Source organism: Maylandia zebra, linkage group LG11, assembly GCF_041146795.1.
Source record: "Maylandia zebra isolate NMK-2024a linkage group LG11, Mzebra_GT3a, whole genome shotgun sequence".
Lineage (NCBI taxonomy): Eukaryota > Metazoa > Chordata > Actinopteri > Cichliformes > Cichlidae > Maylandia > Maylandia zebra.
Window position 1 is genome coordinate 330,639 of NC_135177.1, and position 18,786 is coordinate 349,424.

An 18,786-nucleotide genomic window follows, 5' to 3' on the forward strand; every position below is an offset into this window, starting at 1 on the left:
TGCTTTATTATTCGTTTTTGAAGGCGTTGCACGGGTTAGCACCCTCACACCTTTCTGGTCTTTTTAATTGGTACACCCCAAAGAGCTCACTTGGGGGTACGGCTCAAATGCTCCTGTGCCGAGGTCCAGATTAAAGCACAGAGGAGATCAGGCCTTTGCTGTAACTGCTCCTAAACTGTGGGACAAACTGCTCCTTCACATCAGGACCTCCCCAACATTGGACTCTTTTTAAACCCACTTTTGTTCCTTGGCTTTTAAATCAGAAAGAGTTTGTATGACTTTTATTTGTCTCATTTCTTACTTAAATCTTCTCTTTTTATGCTTCTTTTTCTTAAATGTTATCATTTCTTCCTATATTTTTATCTCTTGATTACCTTAAATGTACACCCCCTTGGTCAACAGTCGCTGTTTTAAATGTGCTACATAAATAAATTTGACTTTGACAGGATCAGGGCATGCTCCTAATGAGACGACAGTGTCCTGGGGCATTTCCCCCCCACGTCTCGATGGTCATTGCGAGCTCCCGGACAGTCTGAAGTGCAATCTGCCACATGAGGCCAGGCATTGTTGGGCTCAGGCCCGATATGTAATGGCAGTCAGGTGCTCAGCCTGCAGAGGTCTGTGCCTTCCTCTGGAGGAGTCCTCAGACCAAACCGTTCATCTGCACGATGTTACGAGCAGCATAATGTTCTCTATGGTCTGTGCAACGTCAGAACTACTTCATGGCACCAGTAGTGACGCTGACCCCAGCTGCCTACAGCAGCCCAACAATAATGTTCAATGGAAAACAATATTAGTCTGACAGTAGTGTTAATGTAGTGTTTGCTCTTAACACATGATGTCGTCCCCTGTGTTAGAGAGCGGCTTGTCAGAGGGACCTATTAGTGTGTCGCACAGCAAACGAGAGCCTAAACTCAATAACAGCTCTCGTGAATAAACTACCTGATCTCCTGAATCCCGGGAAGGTTATGAAGATTAGTAATCAAAACTAAGACGGCTTTGGATTAGACTGTTTTATTGTCACTGAAAACCACAATACTCAAACTATGACACAAAGTTTGGTATCTAATGTGAAGTGGAAACGATATAACATTATTGTCCGGAGTAACGAACATGAATGAAAGAGAAGCCTACAGAGTAAATATGTACATGGATTCACAGTATTTGCACAATGTTATTTTTGTGTGCTTGTGTGTGTTTAGGGTTTAAAATGTGAGGACGGTGTTCCTGAGCTGGTTGTTTCTGGATCAGAGGTTCCTGAACCTCGTTCTTCCCAGAGGGAAGCAGGGAGCACAGACTGTGGTCTGGATGGGAGGATGATGTTATGAACCTTCTGCATAATGTGTTTCCAGGTTGTGTCTGCGATACGGGGCAGCTGAGCACCACACTCGGTGGAAATGCTTTCATTTATCTTTACAGTGTGCAGTGAGATGCCCATCTGCTACAAAACAGCCAATGTTAATTCACCACCGCTCTTATTAATACATTTTACACACGAGTTTTGTGCTGTGAATGAATTAAAATAATGCAAGATTAGAAATGTTTCACCTGGTTTAACCTCTATGTACTGTTAACTGTAACGTTTGCATTCAGCTGCAAACACAGTGTTTGTATCCACACATGTGTAGAGGAGATGTTAGTTATTCTTTTCAGTATCAGTGCAGGTGTGAAGCCTGCTCTGGCTTTATTGATCCGGATTTATTTTAATGAACCTCAGAAAATCTGATTGGTGTCAATTTATTTTTCCACAAGTTCAAGATTGTTTGTTCCAGCTGAAGCTACAGGCTGCCCTTACAAAAAATGCAAGTTTGAAGCCTTATGTTAAAGGAGAGCAGTTTCCCTGAACCCAGACTGTGAGCTGGCATTACTGATATGACACAAACACAGAGCTGTGGTGTAGCTCGCACACTAATGGAATCTGCTGGATTCATTTTTGTTGCAGCTACATAGCACATCACGTTGTTCTGTCTGCAGCCTGAATGTCTTTGTTGCACAATTCAAGGGTTGTGTTATCACACTGCAGGAGCAGAGGAGCCATGCTGGGGTACTTGGCGTGACTGTAACAGTGGATGTGCGTCCCTGACTGATAAGTCATGTTAGGTGACCAAGTATTGATGAAGTTTACCAACTGTAATGTAAACGATGTTTTCTAATTGTATCCACTGACAGTATTATACCCATTCAAGACATGCATGCAGCATGGGCTAGACCCCAAATGCTAGCTAAGCCTAACTACTGGCTTAGACGTCACCCAGCTTAACAAGGTCAGGTGTTGGGAAACCAGAACAGGACAGATGAGAAGCTGCCTACACGGGTAAGGACAGGAAACATGGAACTGATGTAACACGGCTACGCCAGCGAACCCACTCAGAGAGGTTATATGCATAAATGTGATGACTATGAACGGGCAAAGAACCAAGAAACACCTGGTAGCTCAGTGCTAGAACCTTTTGAAACCGAAGATCCAGAGACTGCAGCCCAATGGGAACAATGTGCACCAACTATTGTGGGAGGAGCTAAAGGTAAATGGACTGGTTCTAATATAGCGCTTTTCTACCCAATCTGAGCACTCAAAGCGCTTTATACAACTTGTTCATTCACCCAATCACACCAGCACGTTTCTAGGCTTCCAGTGCTACCTAACATTCACACCCCGATGGATGCGCTGAAGAGCAACCTGGGATTAGTATCATGTCTTCTGGTTAGTAGGTGACCCGCTCTACCACCTGAGCTACAGCCACAGGTCGGCACTGCTGAGGCCTGTATTATGTAGCAATGAGTTTGATATGATCAAAGCAAACCTTTGAATTTAGCCTGAGCAACGTTTTTAAAGCCCCGGGAAAAGGCTGCTTTACTGGCACCGTGACCAGGCGGTGGTGCCACCATACCATGCTAGGAAGCACGTGGCGCTCATTAGAGTTTTCTTTTTGATAGTTGGAAAAATCTCCTTCTGTTGCAACACTTTTCTTTAGCAGGCAGAGATACTCCTGGGACATTTCATTGTTAGTAACCTTCTACTCTCGTAGCTGTGTGGCATAACATCCTGCAATGTGAACTCTGTGTTATTGCAGGTCTTTACCTTACAATATAAAGCACCTCGCAGGGATTGTTGTGATTTTAACACTTTATAAATGAAAGTGAATTAAAAACTAGAGGCAGGTGATGAGGTTCTGTCAAGGCAGAACTGAAGGTGCAGTGTGTTTATAAAAATCAGCAGGTTGGACTCAGGCTGAGGTGTCACTGGCTGTTCACTCCTCAAAGCATTCAGGTGAGCAGCAATTAAATATGCCCAGTGAGCGCAGGTTACCTCACTGACGAGGTTAAGAGCAGCTTTAAGCTAAATGAGCTGGAGTAGGCATTAAGGCCATGTACACATGATAGCAAACTGAAAAACATATATATATATAGCAAATGTTTTTCAGTTTGCTATCATGGTGTGTCACGTGTAGAATTTTGAAGTGAAAAACAAATTGAATGTATTTTGGAATAAGGCTGGATCATGACAAATGCTGAATGAATACTTTCTGGATCCACTGTATCTGAAACAGTACCAGTGATATTTCTCTTTATTTATATGACGTTCCTCAGAGCACCTCAAACGTATCAGCATCATCAAGTTCTCGATGCATAGAAACACAGTGTTCCCTTCACGTCAACCCTGGAAGGCGTGGAGCTCCTGCTCACTGAAGCCCTGATGCTTCAACAACCTACAAGAAGAGCACACAGGAAAGGAGGTCAACACAAAGCTGAGTCAGTTCACGCTACACATGGAAAATGTTCTCAGTGTGGTGTTGTTAGGCCCGTGCAGCTGAATGTTTTAAAAAGATTTCAGGTGGAAAAATATGTGCCATTAATTACATCAAGTCCTTGGAAAAAAAAGAACAATAGAGCGCGGAGCTGAGGCAGTTTGGCCTTTGAATTTATAACACATTTATTATTTAATGATCATATAAAATCTGAGACTTTGCCGGAGTCTATGTGAACATGCTCGCTGCCTGTTTCAATGATATTTCTAGGACGTATCACATGACTGTATTGGCGCTCTTAAATGCTGTGATTGCACACCAAGTGAAACAGTGCAGTCAGTCGAACAGAACATAGATCTCCGTGAGGATGGCTTTTAAATAAAACACTTTGTCAGAGCAGCAGTGCGGTTGTGTTACCTACCCGAGTGTTAGCTCTGTGAAGGCTGCAGGGCCACAGACACACACGTAGCATTTGGACCCATCAGGCCTGGACAGCAGCTCAGTAAGGATGGGCTCGTTCACCGGACCTTTCCGGCCGGTCCAGCGTTCACTGGGCTCAGAGAGGACATGCTCCACCTGAAACCTAACACACAGCAAACGGAAGACGAGACACGAGAGCCATTTTACATGTAGACATGTCTCCACAGCCATTCACTTCAGTTGAGAAGAGTTATTTTTCTGACACACCGGCTTATTGAAGCTCCAAAGGCTAAAACAAATATTGAACCAGCTATCTAAATTACATTTAACAGGACTGGCCTAAACTGGTTACTACTCCTCTCCTCATCGTCTCTCTTTCTCTGCATTTTCTTTTTCTTTCTTAGAGCTCGGGTTCTTTTCTACCGATGACTCCACCCTGCCGTTTGTTCACATGCACCACCTTAGAGGCTTGTTGTTAACACGACCAACAGTGTGAGGCCCTCCCCAGGCACACAGCTCCTATACCTGCCGTTATTAGCAGCCAGTTCATCCAGTTCAAAGCGCCAAAGAATGTCCTCTTCTCGTCGGTTAAAAAAGAGCAGCTTTGTGTTTCTGGAGACACACAAACATGTTGTAGGTTATGAAGCAAGCAGCCAACTGAAAAACACTACGACTGTTTTCTCAAACTAGTGTCAAGAGCACAGGGAGTTCACTGGTAAAACACCAGAGGTCACAGTGCACACAGAGCATCTAAGAACACAGTGTCAGAGCCTCAAACAAAATATAATCAACCACCCACACATGACAGACAGATGTTGCATCCAAACACTTTGGTTTTCATAAAATGATCAGGTTTGTGCAAACGTATTTGTTGTCTTGTTGGATTTGTAAGAATAAATCAAAGATGGTGAGTGGGTGTGAGATACTAAAGCTGTTGCACAGCTAACCAGATCCTTCAAGCACTCTGAAGTATTGATGGGAATCAAGAACCGGTTCCCAGAAGTCTAATTCCTTGTTAGTTTGCTTGTCTATCCATCCCACAGTTCCCCTTGCACTTCATAGTGCCACAGTCTTCAGAGTGGATGGACATGACTTTTATTTCTATAAAAGGAGTGCAAACTGCATCCACAGCAGCTGCATCATGCTGCTAACGCAACTTTAGAGCTTTGCAAACATGCTAATGCTAATCTAGCCAAAAACCCAGCGACGTTAAAGCTGAGTGAGGCGGCCCAGCAGACACACTCTAAGTTTCAACAGTTAACATGAGCACTGATGAGCAGTCAGCCTCCGTTTCTACAGTACTATCACCATGGCAACCACTTTCATCTTTGCTTCGTGGTCACACCTAAGTACTAAGAGAAAGATGACGTGTGTCCTCATTAGGACAGATCAGTGTTGGTGTGTGGGGCTGTAGCTTTATGTGTTTAAATGGTGATTATCACACAGTGTGTTTCAGTGCGTTTTGGAAAAATGCAAAAACGGTGTAAAAAGTAGTGAAACAAATTCCTGGAAGGTAACGTACGGCACTACATTTAAGAAAAGTGACCAATAAGTAACTTTTTTGAGCAATAAAACCCAAAACTGATCACAACAAAGACGGGAAATATCTCCAGTACGCAAACATCTGACCCACAGGATGCAATGAATGAATGCAGGAATGTAAGGTCTTTGCAAGTCATCTTTTTTGTTTGTTTGTTTGTTCCTTCTTTTTGTTTGTTTGTTTGTTTCTTCCTCTTGTTGTTTCCTTCTCTTGTTCTTTGTTTGCTTCTCTTGTTGTGTGTTTGCTTCTCTTGTTGTGTGTTTCTTTCCCTTGTTGCTTCTTTCTCTTGTTGTTTGTTTGCTTCTCTTGTTGTTTGTTTGCTTCTCTTGTTGTTTGTTTGCTTCTCTTGTTGTGTGTTTGCTCCTCTTGTTGTGTGTTTGTTCCTCTTGTTGTGTGTTTGCTTCTCTTGTTGTTTGTTTGCTTCTCTTGTTGTGTGTTTGTTTCTCATGCCCTGGAGACTCCTGATACAGTTCGGGGAGGTGACCAACAACCAGATGGTTGCTCCAAGTACATTGATTTATATAAATGAATGCACTTACTGATCAGCACTGAATACAAAGGTGTCACTTATGAGCGCTGCTTCTGAAAGTTTGCTCCTACCCGATGGTTTCGATGTCTTCGAGGGCCGCACGGATGAGACGAGCCATGGGCGTGAAGCCTGTGCCTGCAGCTATTAAGTAGAGGTTTGTAACATCACGAAGAGGGCGGAGACTGAAGGTGCCTTCTGGACCACTTACGGCCACACGGTCACCTAGAAGAGTAAACGCGTCATTATTACAACAGTTTCCACAGATTAAACACCTTCATCAAATCAAAATTCAGAACATTATTTACTGTTCGATGGCGAGTTGGTCGCGTTATTGTGCCGCACGTGGAAAAGCACACATTGGTTTTTTCATTGTACTTTTGTTTGTTACAGGTTAAGAGAGAGAAGTCACTGGACCTCATCCATGTTCCCACCCTGGGAGCTGCTCCCTGAATGTGACTCACCGACACTCAGGCTGCTGAGGTGTGGGGTGAACGCTCCACCAGGGTAGACTTTGATCATGAGGTAGAGGTCTGATTCCTGTGACCCGTTCTTAGAAGCTGCTGGAAATATGTGCTCCACTGGAGTGTACGGCCTCACTACCTCCACGTCTGCATGTAGATAACAAACAGTAAGATTTACAGCTGTGCCCGTCTCGGTGATGTCACACTCCCAGAAACAGTCCAAGGTCAGAGCTGTTTCTGTCTGTGATTCGCTGCCATTGAAATAATCAAACTAATATCAGCATTTTACTAACTGACCTGTCATCACTTATCTAGCTGTGCTCATTTTTAACTACAGTAAGGCTTAGAATGAGACTGGTGGAAACAGTTGTCACAAAAATGCGCAGTGATGTAAAAAATCATTACATAAAAGTTAGAAATCACATATGAATTGAATTATACACATTTGCAGGTCACTGAGTAAAATAAGTAGCGATCCCCTACAACCCAGCCACACAAAGGCTGTGCGCTACATCATAATGAACCGATGAGTCAGATACTCCTGAAGTAACAACCAGAGAGCTGTGACAGGACATCAGGACTGCAGACTCGGGAGTGGAAGAGCACAAACCCTGAGATGTGTGCAAACCTGCTGACCATCTACTGTTGCCAACAAGAGGCTCTCCACCAAGTGCAAGGTCATGTTTTCCATGTGGTTCAAATACTTATTTTACTCACTGAAAATCACTTTACAACTTTCATGTAATGTGTTTTTCTTATTTTCAGTTTGCGTCCTCTCCACATCAAAATGAAATGAGCACAATAATCAGATTTTATGCCTTATGCTGATTTTATTTGGAGGTTAGCAAACGCACACAGGCGGCAGCACTGGGGACCAGTTTGTCCCACTGATGAAAGAGGGCAGCACATTATTCTGGACAGGAGGCCTGCAAACTGAATGCACCTGGTTTAAGACACCAACAACAAGGATGTGAATACTCTGTACCACTGTGTACTTCATGGTTGTAGATGATAATGAAACATCCCCACACAATATAAACTTTCTAACACTGCTCTATTTTCAGCAGCTTACCACACCTGCTTCCACAGGTGTTTTAAGCTTCCTCTAAACTGCAGCTTATACACGTTTCACCAGCTGCCTGTGCGACTGCTCACCTTGGACGAGCGCTTTCAGACAGACGTGTTTCCCGACTGGCACATGCATGACAGTCCCAGCAGGGAGCTGCAGTCTGAACAGGTAAGTGTTGTGGTTCACCTCAGTCTTAGACACCAACACACAATCCCGATAGAAGAGAGCTGTAAAACAGGGAACAGCAACGTGGTCTCCTATGTATCTTTCTTTTTGTCTGAGCACACAGCATGCAGGAAGCGAGTGGAGCGATGTGAACGGGCTGCACAGGCACATCTGTGATGCTGTTGGAACCCACCTCGGTCCTTTTGGCGTACAAACGTATTATGGGACTCCAGAGGTTGACCGAGACTCGCCCATTTTCCGTGAGCACCTTTGCGTATGCTAACCTGGATCTTTCCCACGGAGAAAGCAGTGTGAACTGTAGATGATAACAACTTACCAACTTAAGGACAACAGCAAGACAGTGCATGTTCATTTTACAGAATCTGTTTTCAAAGATGTTGTTCACCTGCAACATTTTCCTCAACTTCATCAGAAAGACCTGCAAAAGCACGACAGTCGATTTTACAAACAAAAGCATTTATTCATAAGCTTGAAACTCACATTAGGGCTGTGTTGACAGAAGCTGTGCTAAAAGCTGGAGGAACAATCTCCACAGGAGAAAAACTGGGGCTTCCACAAGTAACAGCACCTAAAAGTCTCATTAGACATTCAAGTAGTTCTGGCACCAAATCAAACCATAATCTGATTTTAGCTAAATCTGGATACCACCGATTCACACCTTTATAAAACTAAGCAAAGACCAAGACTACAACCCCAGCTTTCAGATCCTCTATGGTGAAATGCTCAATGACAGCAGAAAGAGAAACATCTGCTGTGACTTGTGAGGGGTGAAGAGAACAGAGAGTCAGCAGCAACACATGTGGGAGCTAACAAATATCTCTGTAGGACTTCCACAACTGAGGAATGCTTGGGAGAAAGCTCTTGTGTAGCTGTGGTCAAACGTTTACACGAAACTCAGGCTCACTTTGGGCTTTTAATGATTTCTTGGAACGGCTCTTTTCCCAAAGTGGACTGAAAAAAAAAACAAGAATTGAGCACACAAATCTAAATCCATTTTGTATTTTCTCTCACCAAAGTCAAACAGATACATACAGGCTTAAATACTGTACACACATCCCAACTAATACTTGACTAAATGTCTCTCGGTATGTTGAACCTTGAACAGTTCGTTTAAATTGGTCAGTTTTACACATATTTCAATACAGTTCAGCTCGGAGCTTTGGGAAGGTTAATGTTAACCTGCTTTATGCAGAACAACAGCTGGGAACAGGTCTGGGATCACTGTCCTGTGCTGTTTTAACTGTCTAGCTGAAGAGTTCAGAGGTCGTCCTTCTTCTGCACCAGGACCACTGGCAGCAAAGCAGCCCCACAGCACGATGCTACCACCACCATGCTTGACAGCTGATCTGCTGTTCTTGGGGTGGCGATAGCTCAGGAGGTAGAGCGGGTCATCAGCTGATCTACCGACGTGCCCATCAGAGTACGAATGCGTATCAATGTTAGACAGAAAGAACTTAAGCGCAGATAAAAGGTGCTTGTACGGGTGAATGAGGCGTGCTGTATGAAGCTCCCGCTCTCGTCAGTGAAGCTCAGTGTTTGCCTCATGTGAGTTATTGTAGTTTGCTTTTCATAGATGCACCTATGCTGCCGGCCTCGCAGCAGGGCCACGTTGATGACCCCAGGAGCCTTTTACAGCTGAGGTGCTTTTTTAAAGTAGTGTATCACACTTCCAGCCCAGCAGCTCTTTAAGGCCTCTTAGCTTAGTGCCACACCTTACACAACCTTACCTCCTTACACAAGTCTGCTATGACTGACAGGCAGATGATAACAACAGTTAATGAAAATGTTTCTGTGTTTGCCAGATTGGACAGCTGAGAGTTGGGCTTTCATTATGTAGAGTGAAAGACTGCTGCAACGACACAGCGCAGTGAGCTGCGTAGGATCGATGCAACACAGCAATACTCACGCAAATGAATCATGTAGGACATTTTCCCCAGCAGCACCTCCAGTCGAAGAACACCTGCCTTTAGATCGACAGTGGTACAGCCTGAGCTGGGTATCTGACACATACAGATGGTACAGTTACTGTGTGCACAGCTGGTACTGGTTGTACTGGTTAGAGGAATGAAAGCAACACAGGACACAAGTGGAGCTCAATAACAGTCAGGGCCTGGATGCACACAGTGTAGAGGGGGGCATGTGAAGAGCTCCATCTTACAGCACATCACAGGTGGAGCGATTACCTTTCTTCTGGTATAAACAACCAGATGAACAGTCCCATCAGTCTGGAACCAATCGTACCTGCAGCAACAGGAAGAAGAGGATATTGTCACTCGAGAGCTTCCTTATCAGATGTGTTCTTTAGGTGCTTACTGTCCTTCATACCGAGGGCGAGAGTCTTTGTCTGGAAGAGGAGCCACTGAAGTCGGTGAGGCGAGGCCAGTCACAGGTGGGGGAGGGAGGATTGCTATGGCAACAGACGAAACCATGTTAGGTGCAGCAAAAACTTTCAGTTGGAATAACAACAACACATCATACTAAACATGAACATACACAGCATGACTCGATTATATTTATGTGTATTTATTACAGATGTGCCAATAAACTGGTCACAGCTGCACACATGTTTATTTTTTAAACACAACTATGGCAGCACCAGGATGTAGCGTCACAGCAGTTTCTACATGTATACTTGTGAGAAGCCCCCCGACCCCCAGCTTCATAGACTTAGTTAAAGGCTGTGTTTTTCTGCAGAGTGCAGACGGATGTAAATCTCTGTGTACCTCTAACAGCTGTGGCGGCCTTGGTGCTCATCCTGCCCACCAGGCACTCTTTCAGCATAGACTCATAGTTGACCCAGCGATGGACCTGCTCACAAACACACATATACACTCATCCAAGTCAGTCTCACCCCAACCAATCACAGCAGATGGCCCCGCCCCTCCCTGAGCCTGGTTCTGCTGGAGGTTTCTTCCTGTTAAAAGGGAGTTTTTCCTTCCCACTGTCACCAACGTGCTGCTCGCAGGGGGTCATATGATTGTTGGGGTTTTCTCTGTATCTATCAATGTATTGTCTACCTTACACTATAAAGCCCCTTGAGGCGACTGTTGTTGTGATTTGGCGCTGTATAAATAAAGCTGAATTGAAGCTTTGAGCTTACAAATCTATATCATACTGCAAACACAAGTCCTGCTGCAGTCTTACAGACTTATTTTCACCTCTGCTCAGCTTTGCCCGTTAGCGAGGCCCCACTTTCACACATGAAGCCAACAGGAGAGTCGTTTTAATTGACTCTGAGACTGATAAAGAATTATGTCACAGTCTGACGCTAAAATCGAAGCTAAAGACATCGGCATGACTAAACAAACAAATCCTGCCTAGAATAAAGAGCGGACATGTGAAGTCGACTCTGTAACTGATTTATTGATTCCAGTGATGCTTGATAGGAAAATGAGCCTACAGGCGCTTCGTGTGCACACTGGTAAACCAATTAAACGTTTACCACTTATCATAAATCTGCAGATGCATTCCAGACTATACAATACACTGCATTTACTTTTTGCTTCCATACCTGGTCAAAGAGTTCAGTTCCATCTACTCCTGCTGCCTTCATCAGCTCCTCTTCTCCACCAGGGTGGTAGTCCATGTAGGCACTCACATTATACACCATACCTGTCAAAAACATCCACACAACGTTTTGTGTATTAAGTTATGTTTGTCCTCTGCAGACAGAAACAGATAAAACAGTATAAAACGATTGTTCAATATTATCATATTTTTAATTAATTATATTTTTAAAATTACACAGAATACACCCAGAAAACCCAGAAAGGTCCCACATCGTGAGCGTGCACACTCTGCTGAGAAATCAGCTGTGTTATCAGTGACTGGGCTCCTCACACAGAGAGACCTCGTCCTCAAAGGCTGCAGCACGTCTGCTTTACCTTAAATGAAACAGCTTCAAACTAGGGCGGGCCATGTTTATCGAATACACGCGAGGTATCGCGAGTTTTTCCACGTGCGACGCATAAATGGCTTTATCGTAACCATTGAGTATACGTCGCCATGGCAATATTAAGCTGTCTGCATGTAATTCACTGAGTTTTTTTTCTCCCACACACTGCAAATGCATCACTAATTCCCCCCTCCCAACCTGACACACTGCACTCAGCATGCGTGTTTATTTACTACAACATCGGGAAAAACATGGTGGCGGCGGGAGTTTGAGACTCGCTGTCGTTTGGATTGCACCAGTCAGGGGTTTTTGTAGTCGCCGTCTACACTTTTGTTTAGACAGTTTTTGTTTAAGCACAAAGGAGCACATTTTTAATTTCAGTTGTTTTGTCTGATGAAACATTGCTCGATGCCCTTTTCTGTTGCCGTGATCTTTTGTTAAATATCAGTGTTGTTGACGACAGAAAGAGACGAACAGCATCGTCACTGTGACAAACCTCTGTGGCAAACCCTCATAATGTCCTCCTGATACCACGGGACCCCACTTCATTTGACTGTTTTTAAAAGTATAAATTGCCAATCAATTCAGTGTTACAGCTTAGTTTTACTTAAGACCAACACATGACCACAAAATTTACCCTACATGTTACATTTTGGGCACTGTTTTGACACTATTTTTTTATTCCATTTCAAATGTATGTCTCATTTATACAAAATGTTTCTTTGTTTTTGGGTAAAAAATAAATTAAATCATCAGTTATTGTGATTATCGTTTCACAACCAGAGTCGGCTGCTTTAACAGATGATCACAGACGGGTTTATGTCAAAGTTAATGTAGGAAACTGTTTTTAAACTACAAGTTTTTTACTGGCAGCAAATAATCACATCTGTTGTCCTCTGGGCTCAAAAATGCCCCCGTTTGCTTTGACTGTTTATAAAGCAACAAGTACTGTCAAAGGAAAATAGTTTTTATATAATGTGATCAGCTTCATGAAATGTATTCTTTTATTGATCACTAAGCAAATGTCTACGTGACGTTTGACATGTACTTTTGTGTGATAAACAACTAATAGCTTCCTCTTTCTGTAAGAACATACAGACTTAGAAAAAGGGGAACCTCAGCTCAGAGTTCTTAGAATAAGAAGCTATTTGTACACACACACACACGCACACACACACACACACACACACACACACACACACACACACACAGACAAGTATAAATAAAGCACGCAGACAGTGATGAGACGCAGGTCGTGCGTCCATGACTGCTCTCGCGAGTAAAGACAACTGCAGTGTTTGTGTTTTCTAACTCAGGCGTCTTAGCTGAAGAACTACGGGGTGATTTAGAGAAATCCCCTGTCAAGTATAAAATATCATTTCTGTGTTTCAAGGTTTTATTCATCTTTATTCCAACTCATTGCCTGACAGTTTTCTATATTTTGGCATGGTAGGAGGGCATGAGTCTGAGTGAAGGCAAACTTTCATGAGGACAAAGGCGTGTCCATATTTGACCCAAGTGCAGGAGGAAGCTCAGGTTTATTCCTCTGCACTGGTCCCATCATGGACAGCATTCTTTCTGCAGTTGCAGGCCAAGGGGCATATACAGTAAACAAGCTGTTACAGGTGATTGTTTTCTTTTGGAAACCTGCAATGTTAGGGACAACTCGTGTCCTGACTGCAGGACAGACGGTTTGCCATCGCACACGAGCATGTTCCATGTACAGCTGGACCTGCATCACATGCTGCCCATGTTTTTGTCTCAAAGTTCCCTGGTTTACTTGGATGTTCTGTTGGACAGAGTCCTCTGAAGGGGACTTGGTGCTCATACAGTCACATCAGTACCAGGATCTTACATCACAGCAGGAGAAACACCCACTTGTTCCATACACCTCAAATGGGAGCACGTTTGTGTCATGAACGACGATCATCTATTGTGTCTTTATCAAGAAATTATGTCCTTTTTGTGCTTCTATGATTAATCTTGTGTCACCTTTAAAACTTCTCTACCAGACTCAGGATGTCATAAACTGGCCGTAGCGACTCTACTGGATGCACGGCAGTAAGAATCAACACACCCACATATGCCTACAGCTGCATTCGGTCCATTTTTCTTCCTCTCTTGTTGTCCCTCCTTGTTCATCATCGAGTTGGCTGTAGAGCAGGTCATCTGCTAATTGGATGGTTGTTGGTTCAATCTCTGTGTGCTCTAGTCTGGAGTTCTTACCAAGGTGTCCTTGGACAAGCTCCTCAGACTACCATGTCCTGGATGCCTGAGAACCTACTTGAACATAGTTCAGATTCTTCATCACTTTTCTTCACTTCATAGCCTTCTTCCACTTCTGCAGGTGGCTGATGTGCTTTTTCAGAGAAAGGGTAGCATGTGCTCTAAATATTGACAAATATTTTCTATATCTTCTAACCCTGGATCTTCCTGAACATTGATTCTCCCTCCTCATTATACTAGAGGACAATATGTGCTTTGTCCTACTGGTCATTGCTTTGCACAACATGGTAAAAAAAAAAAAAAAAAGTATGCTCACAAGCCTCCACTGCAATGGAGACCTGTGAGCTACTTTCTGTGTATGTATTATTGTAGAGTCTACCTTACAATACGAAACACTTTGATGCGGCTGTTGTTGTGATTTGGCGCTGTATAAATAAAATTTCATTGAATATAGAGCACCTGCCTCCTCATTGTGCTGCCTGTTGTGGTTGTTATGACCAGTGCTTGACCCCACACATCAGTGATCCAAGATCAAAGATGTTTGAAAGCAGTATGGTGTGAAAATACGGCTCTTTGCAACACTTTGTACTTTGGGGTCATTTTTGTCCCCGAGGACAAGAGATGTCATAAAATCCAATAAAAATCCCATAAATAACTCAAATTACTTAAAACTTATTCCAGTCATGCATAGTATAGTAATGAATAACTTCTGTTATTTTCAGACCATCTGATGAATAAAAAACACATTGTTGAGAGCAAAACATTTCTTTAGAGGACAAAAATGTCCCAAGGACAACACAAGGGTTCAAATAAAACATTTCAATTCATTCAGATTTTTTGTGTTCAAAGTAGAAAAACTTACTGAACGGTGAATTTGAATGAGTACAGCTGTGCAATGTTGGGCCGTGTATGGTTGAAAATCACATTTGTTTTTGGAGGTTATTCAGACATATTGTGATATATCGTGTATCGTGATCAGAGATGGGCAGTAAGGGATTACTATTGCAAAAACGGTAATTAGATTACTGTTACTTTCCCGTAGGAACGCTGCGTTACTGCGTTACTAAAACCGTGATTTTTTGCGAGAATGTCTCACGACAGTGACGTAAGCGAGTGCGCTGTTAGTGACAACAGCTGTGTGCAGGTCAACAGTATATTATATATCAAGTGCGGAGAGAGTATGAGCGTGCAGCGTTTAAAGCGTGGAAGTACTGACCTTACTTTGAGTTTGATTCCATAAAAAGTGACAAAAACATTAGTGTCCGCTGTGTGTGGGAAGAAAACTTCTTTTTACAGCGAAAAAAACCCCTAAACTTCCAACAAGCACCAAGTAGCTACGACGTGATGGGAAACTCACAGAGAAACTCGCGGATTCTTCCACTGACTGCGGCACACCTGCACCAGGGTAACCCTCCGCCTACCCCACTCCTGCTTTACAGGTGAAAATAGAGCAACAGGACCGCTGAGTCTTTGACTTTATTTATTTTCTGCTGTGTTTTACTTGCATCTATTTAGTTTGTCATATTTGTTTGTTATATAGTTTGTCAAAAGGACAAACTTCACAAAGAGAAGTGCCATGAAGTTTTCTCCAAGAAGAAAGGCCTCTGCAGACTCACCTCGTATGCAGGTCCAGCAGTCCTCTCTCCTGTTGTGTTTCCGCAGTTCTTCCTCAGTAACTTCAATGAGGCGCCCTCTGAGTCCAGTAAGATCTTTTCCACTCTTGGCAAACCGAATCCAGTCCATGAGACTGTGGCCCGGCTTCAAGGCCACCTTTGAGGGCAGAGTCATGAAAAACGTTAGGAACTCATTTTAGACAGCAGAGCTCTGGAGCTTTGTGGAAACTCAATTCTGCTAATATGCCAGATGTTAATGGTGTGACGTTCAAAACCCCAAAACTCTGAACGAATAAATACTGCTCTCTAATGCAAAACATAAATCTGCCATAACAGCAACCAGCCTTGTTACTTCACATACACAACAACTGATGCATCCCACGAAGTAAGCTCTGACATTATTTTACGTTTACTTATTTAGCAGAATATTTGCTTCCGCCACTGAAAAAACAACAAACAAAAAACATTTTCACTTGGAATAAATTAGGCACGAACTCGTTGTTGGATTCGACATTTCCAGGTAACAACGTGAAATCTTGATTTATGTGGCAAAAAGTGTTCAGTTGTTCTCATGAGCGGAAACGACGACACAGGTGTCTCCAGATTACTCGGTTATTTCCACTGCGAGTTTATTTTATGTGCCAGGTTTAACTCACTGACTTATTTGCCAGAATAGAAGCTCTGATTTATTAGAATAATAAAGAGAAATGTAAAAAAGTCAATTGCGCAATAAATATTTTGGAGGATAATTAATAAATGGTTACAAAAGTAAAGAAGGGAGAAAGCGCATCAACACAATAAAGTGTGTAACGGGCGTGTGCGGGATTCACGGGTGTTCGGGGGATCCAGAAAGTGAGTTACCTTGTTCCTCCCGGACTGGCCGGACGGAGAGACCCGCTGCTGGGAGCTCGGTGCCGGAAAGGACTGGGTCGGGACGTTTAACATGTTGTGAACGGTCCGGAAGCAGCCCCACTTTCGTACAAACCCTGTTTAACCAGCGGCAGTTTAACACAGTCACACACAAACACCAGATATCACAGTGCTGTCATGCTGTCGGCGGTGCTAGCTCAGGACACATCTCGGCCGAGCAGTGCTGCTAGGCTAAGCTAGGCTAACAGGTCAACGCACTTTAGAGGCAAATCTAAAGAGTGAGACTTCGACTGAAGTTAATGTTCGCGAGTTGAAAGAAATATTTAATAATCAAATCCAGTAGTTCTCCTTATCCAGGATGTAAGTGCGAACTACCGCCTGGCTTAAGCTTCCGTAAATAAATAAGACTACATTTGTCGCGCAGTCTGACGACAAAGTCAACACGTGAAGTCATCATTTTGCGACGTCGCTGCTTCGCGACCAAACAAGTTTAACGTGAGCAGATTATGTTTCTGTATTCTCACGATAAAAATATGAATTTAAGAAAATGCTCGATTATGATCCACCAGATTCTCCCGTGTCTGGGAGCTGAGATCGTCATAAGTTTGTGGACTTCCCAGTTGTTTAGCTTCTTTCTAGACTTCAAATCAGCTAAAGCCTCTTTCCAGTCTTATTGACCGAAGCTCCTGAAGTGCAAAGTCATTGATGCTGTTCATACTTTTAAATAAATTCATTTCAGCTCAGTTTTATTTTTATAATACCAAATCACAGCAAGAGTTGCCTCCAGGTTTATATTGTATGACAAGGATCTTACAATAACGCAGAGAAAACCCCAACATGGGAAGGAAGGAAAACTCCCTTTTAACAGGAAGAACCTTCCAAACAGGCTCAGTGAGGGGCAGCAATCTGCCCCAACTGTAAACATTGTAAAGTGAGTTTCATCTTTCATCAATTATTTATGTTTTGTTGCTTTCATTCTGTATTATGTGTGTATTTTTCTAAATCTATAGTTTATTCTTCAATTCAGCTGCCAGTGCACTAATCAATGCGATTTGCCAGATGTTTCCAACACAACTCTTTCATATGAACACGCTTGTATCAGTAAACCCCAGGTTAACTTAGCAGGCTGATAACCAGCATCATGCAACCACTTATGCTGACCGTCAGTGTTAGGGGAAGTGCTTCCAGGTCATGAAAAGATACTCTGGATATGTTGAACTTGCTTCATAGTACAGAAGGCTCAGAGTGAACTCTAGAGTTACCCAGATCAGCCCACACCCTGCCTTGTAGTACAGGCCTCAGGGTTTCCTCGGGGTGCTGCAGTTAAGACATTTACAAACAACATCAGCAAAACATTGGTGACACTGTGTGATGTCTTTGGTAGGGTGTCACTACAGAACAAGAGGAGCTGCATCAAAAACAACACTGATTACACCACTCAGAAAAACTCACAACAATTCAAAGTTAGCTTGAATAGAGTCGGGTTAGTTACACTGACATGAAAACACACCTGAAATTAAACTACTGAAAAAAGTGACAACAGATGAACTATTTCCTCCCTCACTCCCGCCGTCATCTTCCTCCTCCTCCTCGTCTGAATCTGTCTGGTTGTCAGCTGGCATTGTGGAAACGTGGCATCTTCATTTCAGTGTTACTACTGTGCACTCTAAAAGACATCATGGCAGCTGGAGGGTTTGCTTTTCAAAGGCTAATCTGCTAAGAGGATTAATGGACAAGAGTGCCCAACCTTCACAATAAAAGTCTGTATGTACCTAGTCAAGACTCACGGAGAGAGGGTTGGTAGAGAGCAGTAACATTAGTTTTTCTCAAATGTTAAAACACAAAAGCCAATCCTGTAACCCAAATGACCAGTAGTCTAAACACATTTACTAAATGTAGCCACCATATTCCAGTACCGTAAACACATGTCACATGAAGACACAATTCACAAAACACAACCCTCTGTACTCATAAATCTAAACACATTTTTCCTTGCTAAAACACATGTTGCAAAACAACTCTGTTCATATCCTCAAATGAAAGCCCATGTGATGCAAAATGCTTGCCACAGTCACCAATCTTTGAACACAGGGAACACACCTGGCGTCAGTCACTACACACAATGACTCAAAATTGAAGACACTTGTTGCTAATGCTGTACCCACATGTAAAAGCAAGTTCAGAGTGCACAGTATGCTGAAGGTTCCAAACAAACACAATGGATGAAGGCA

The 18,786-nt window shown here is 43.1% G+C and overlaps 1 protein-coding gene across 2 annotated transcripts; it reads right to left on the minus strand.

Annotated features, from left to right (window-relative positions):
- Positions 1–998: 998 nt before the first annotated feature.
- Positions 999–18,218, minus strand: cyb5r4 (cytochrome b5 reductase 4). 2 transcript variants are annotated; one of them, XM_014411508.3, is made up of 16 exons: positions 18,066–18,218; positions 16,547–16,671; positions 15,689–15,842; positions 11,463–11,563; positions 10,675–10,759; positions 10,277–10,358; positions 10,135–10,192; positions 9,858–9,951; positions 8,337–8,369; positions 8,124–8,246; positions 7,852–7,992; positions 6,697–6,843; positions 6,307–6,457; positions 4,692–4,778; positions 4,168–4,329; positions 999–3,707 (listed from the first exon to the last, which is right to left on the minus strand). In XM_014411508.3, exons 1-16 carry the CDS (start codon positions 18,175–18,177, stop codon positions 3,653–3,655), a joined length of 1,710 nt encoding a protein of 569 aa, XP_014266994.1. In that variant the 5' UTR covers positions 18,178–18,218; the 3' UTR covers positions 999–3,652. The 2 variants fall into 2 exon arrangements, with proteins under 2 accessions (XP_014266994.1, XP_023009955.1); XM_023154187.3 differs by lacking the exons at positions 16,547–16,671; positions 18,066–18,218 and adding an exon at positions 16,047–16,503.
- Between the last annotated feature and the right edge of the window lie 568 nt (positions 18,219–18,786).

Bases quoted from the DNA above. Each gene is read 5' to 3' on its own strand.
- cyb5r4 (XM_014411508.3), bottom strand. From the start codon at position 18,177: ATGCCAGCTGACAACCAGACAGATTCAGACGAGGAGGAGGAGGAAGAT. The intron at 11,564-15,688 runs GTGAGTCTGCAG...TGTTTTTGACAG, and splicing joins CTGCTGGACCTGCATACGAG to GTATGGTGTATAATGTGAGT. The intron at 9,952-10,134 runs GTAATCGCTCCA...TGTATGTGTCAG, and splicing joins TTGTTTATACCAGAAGAAAG to ATACCCAGCTCAGGCTGTAC.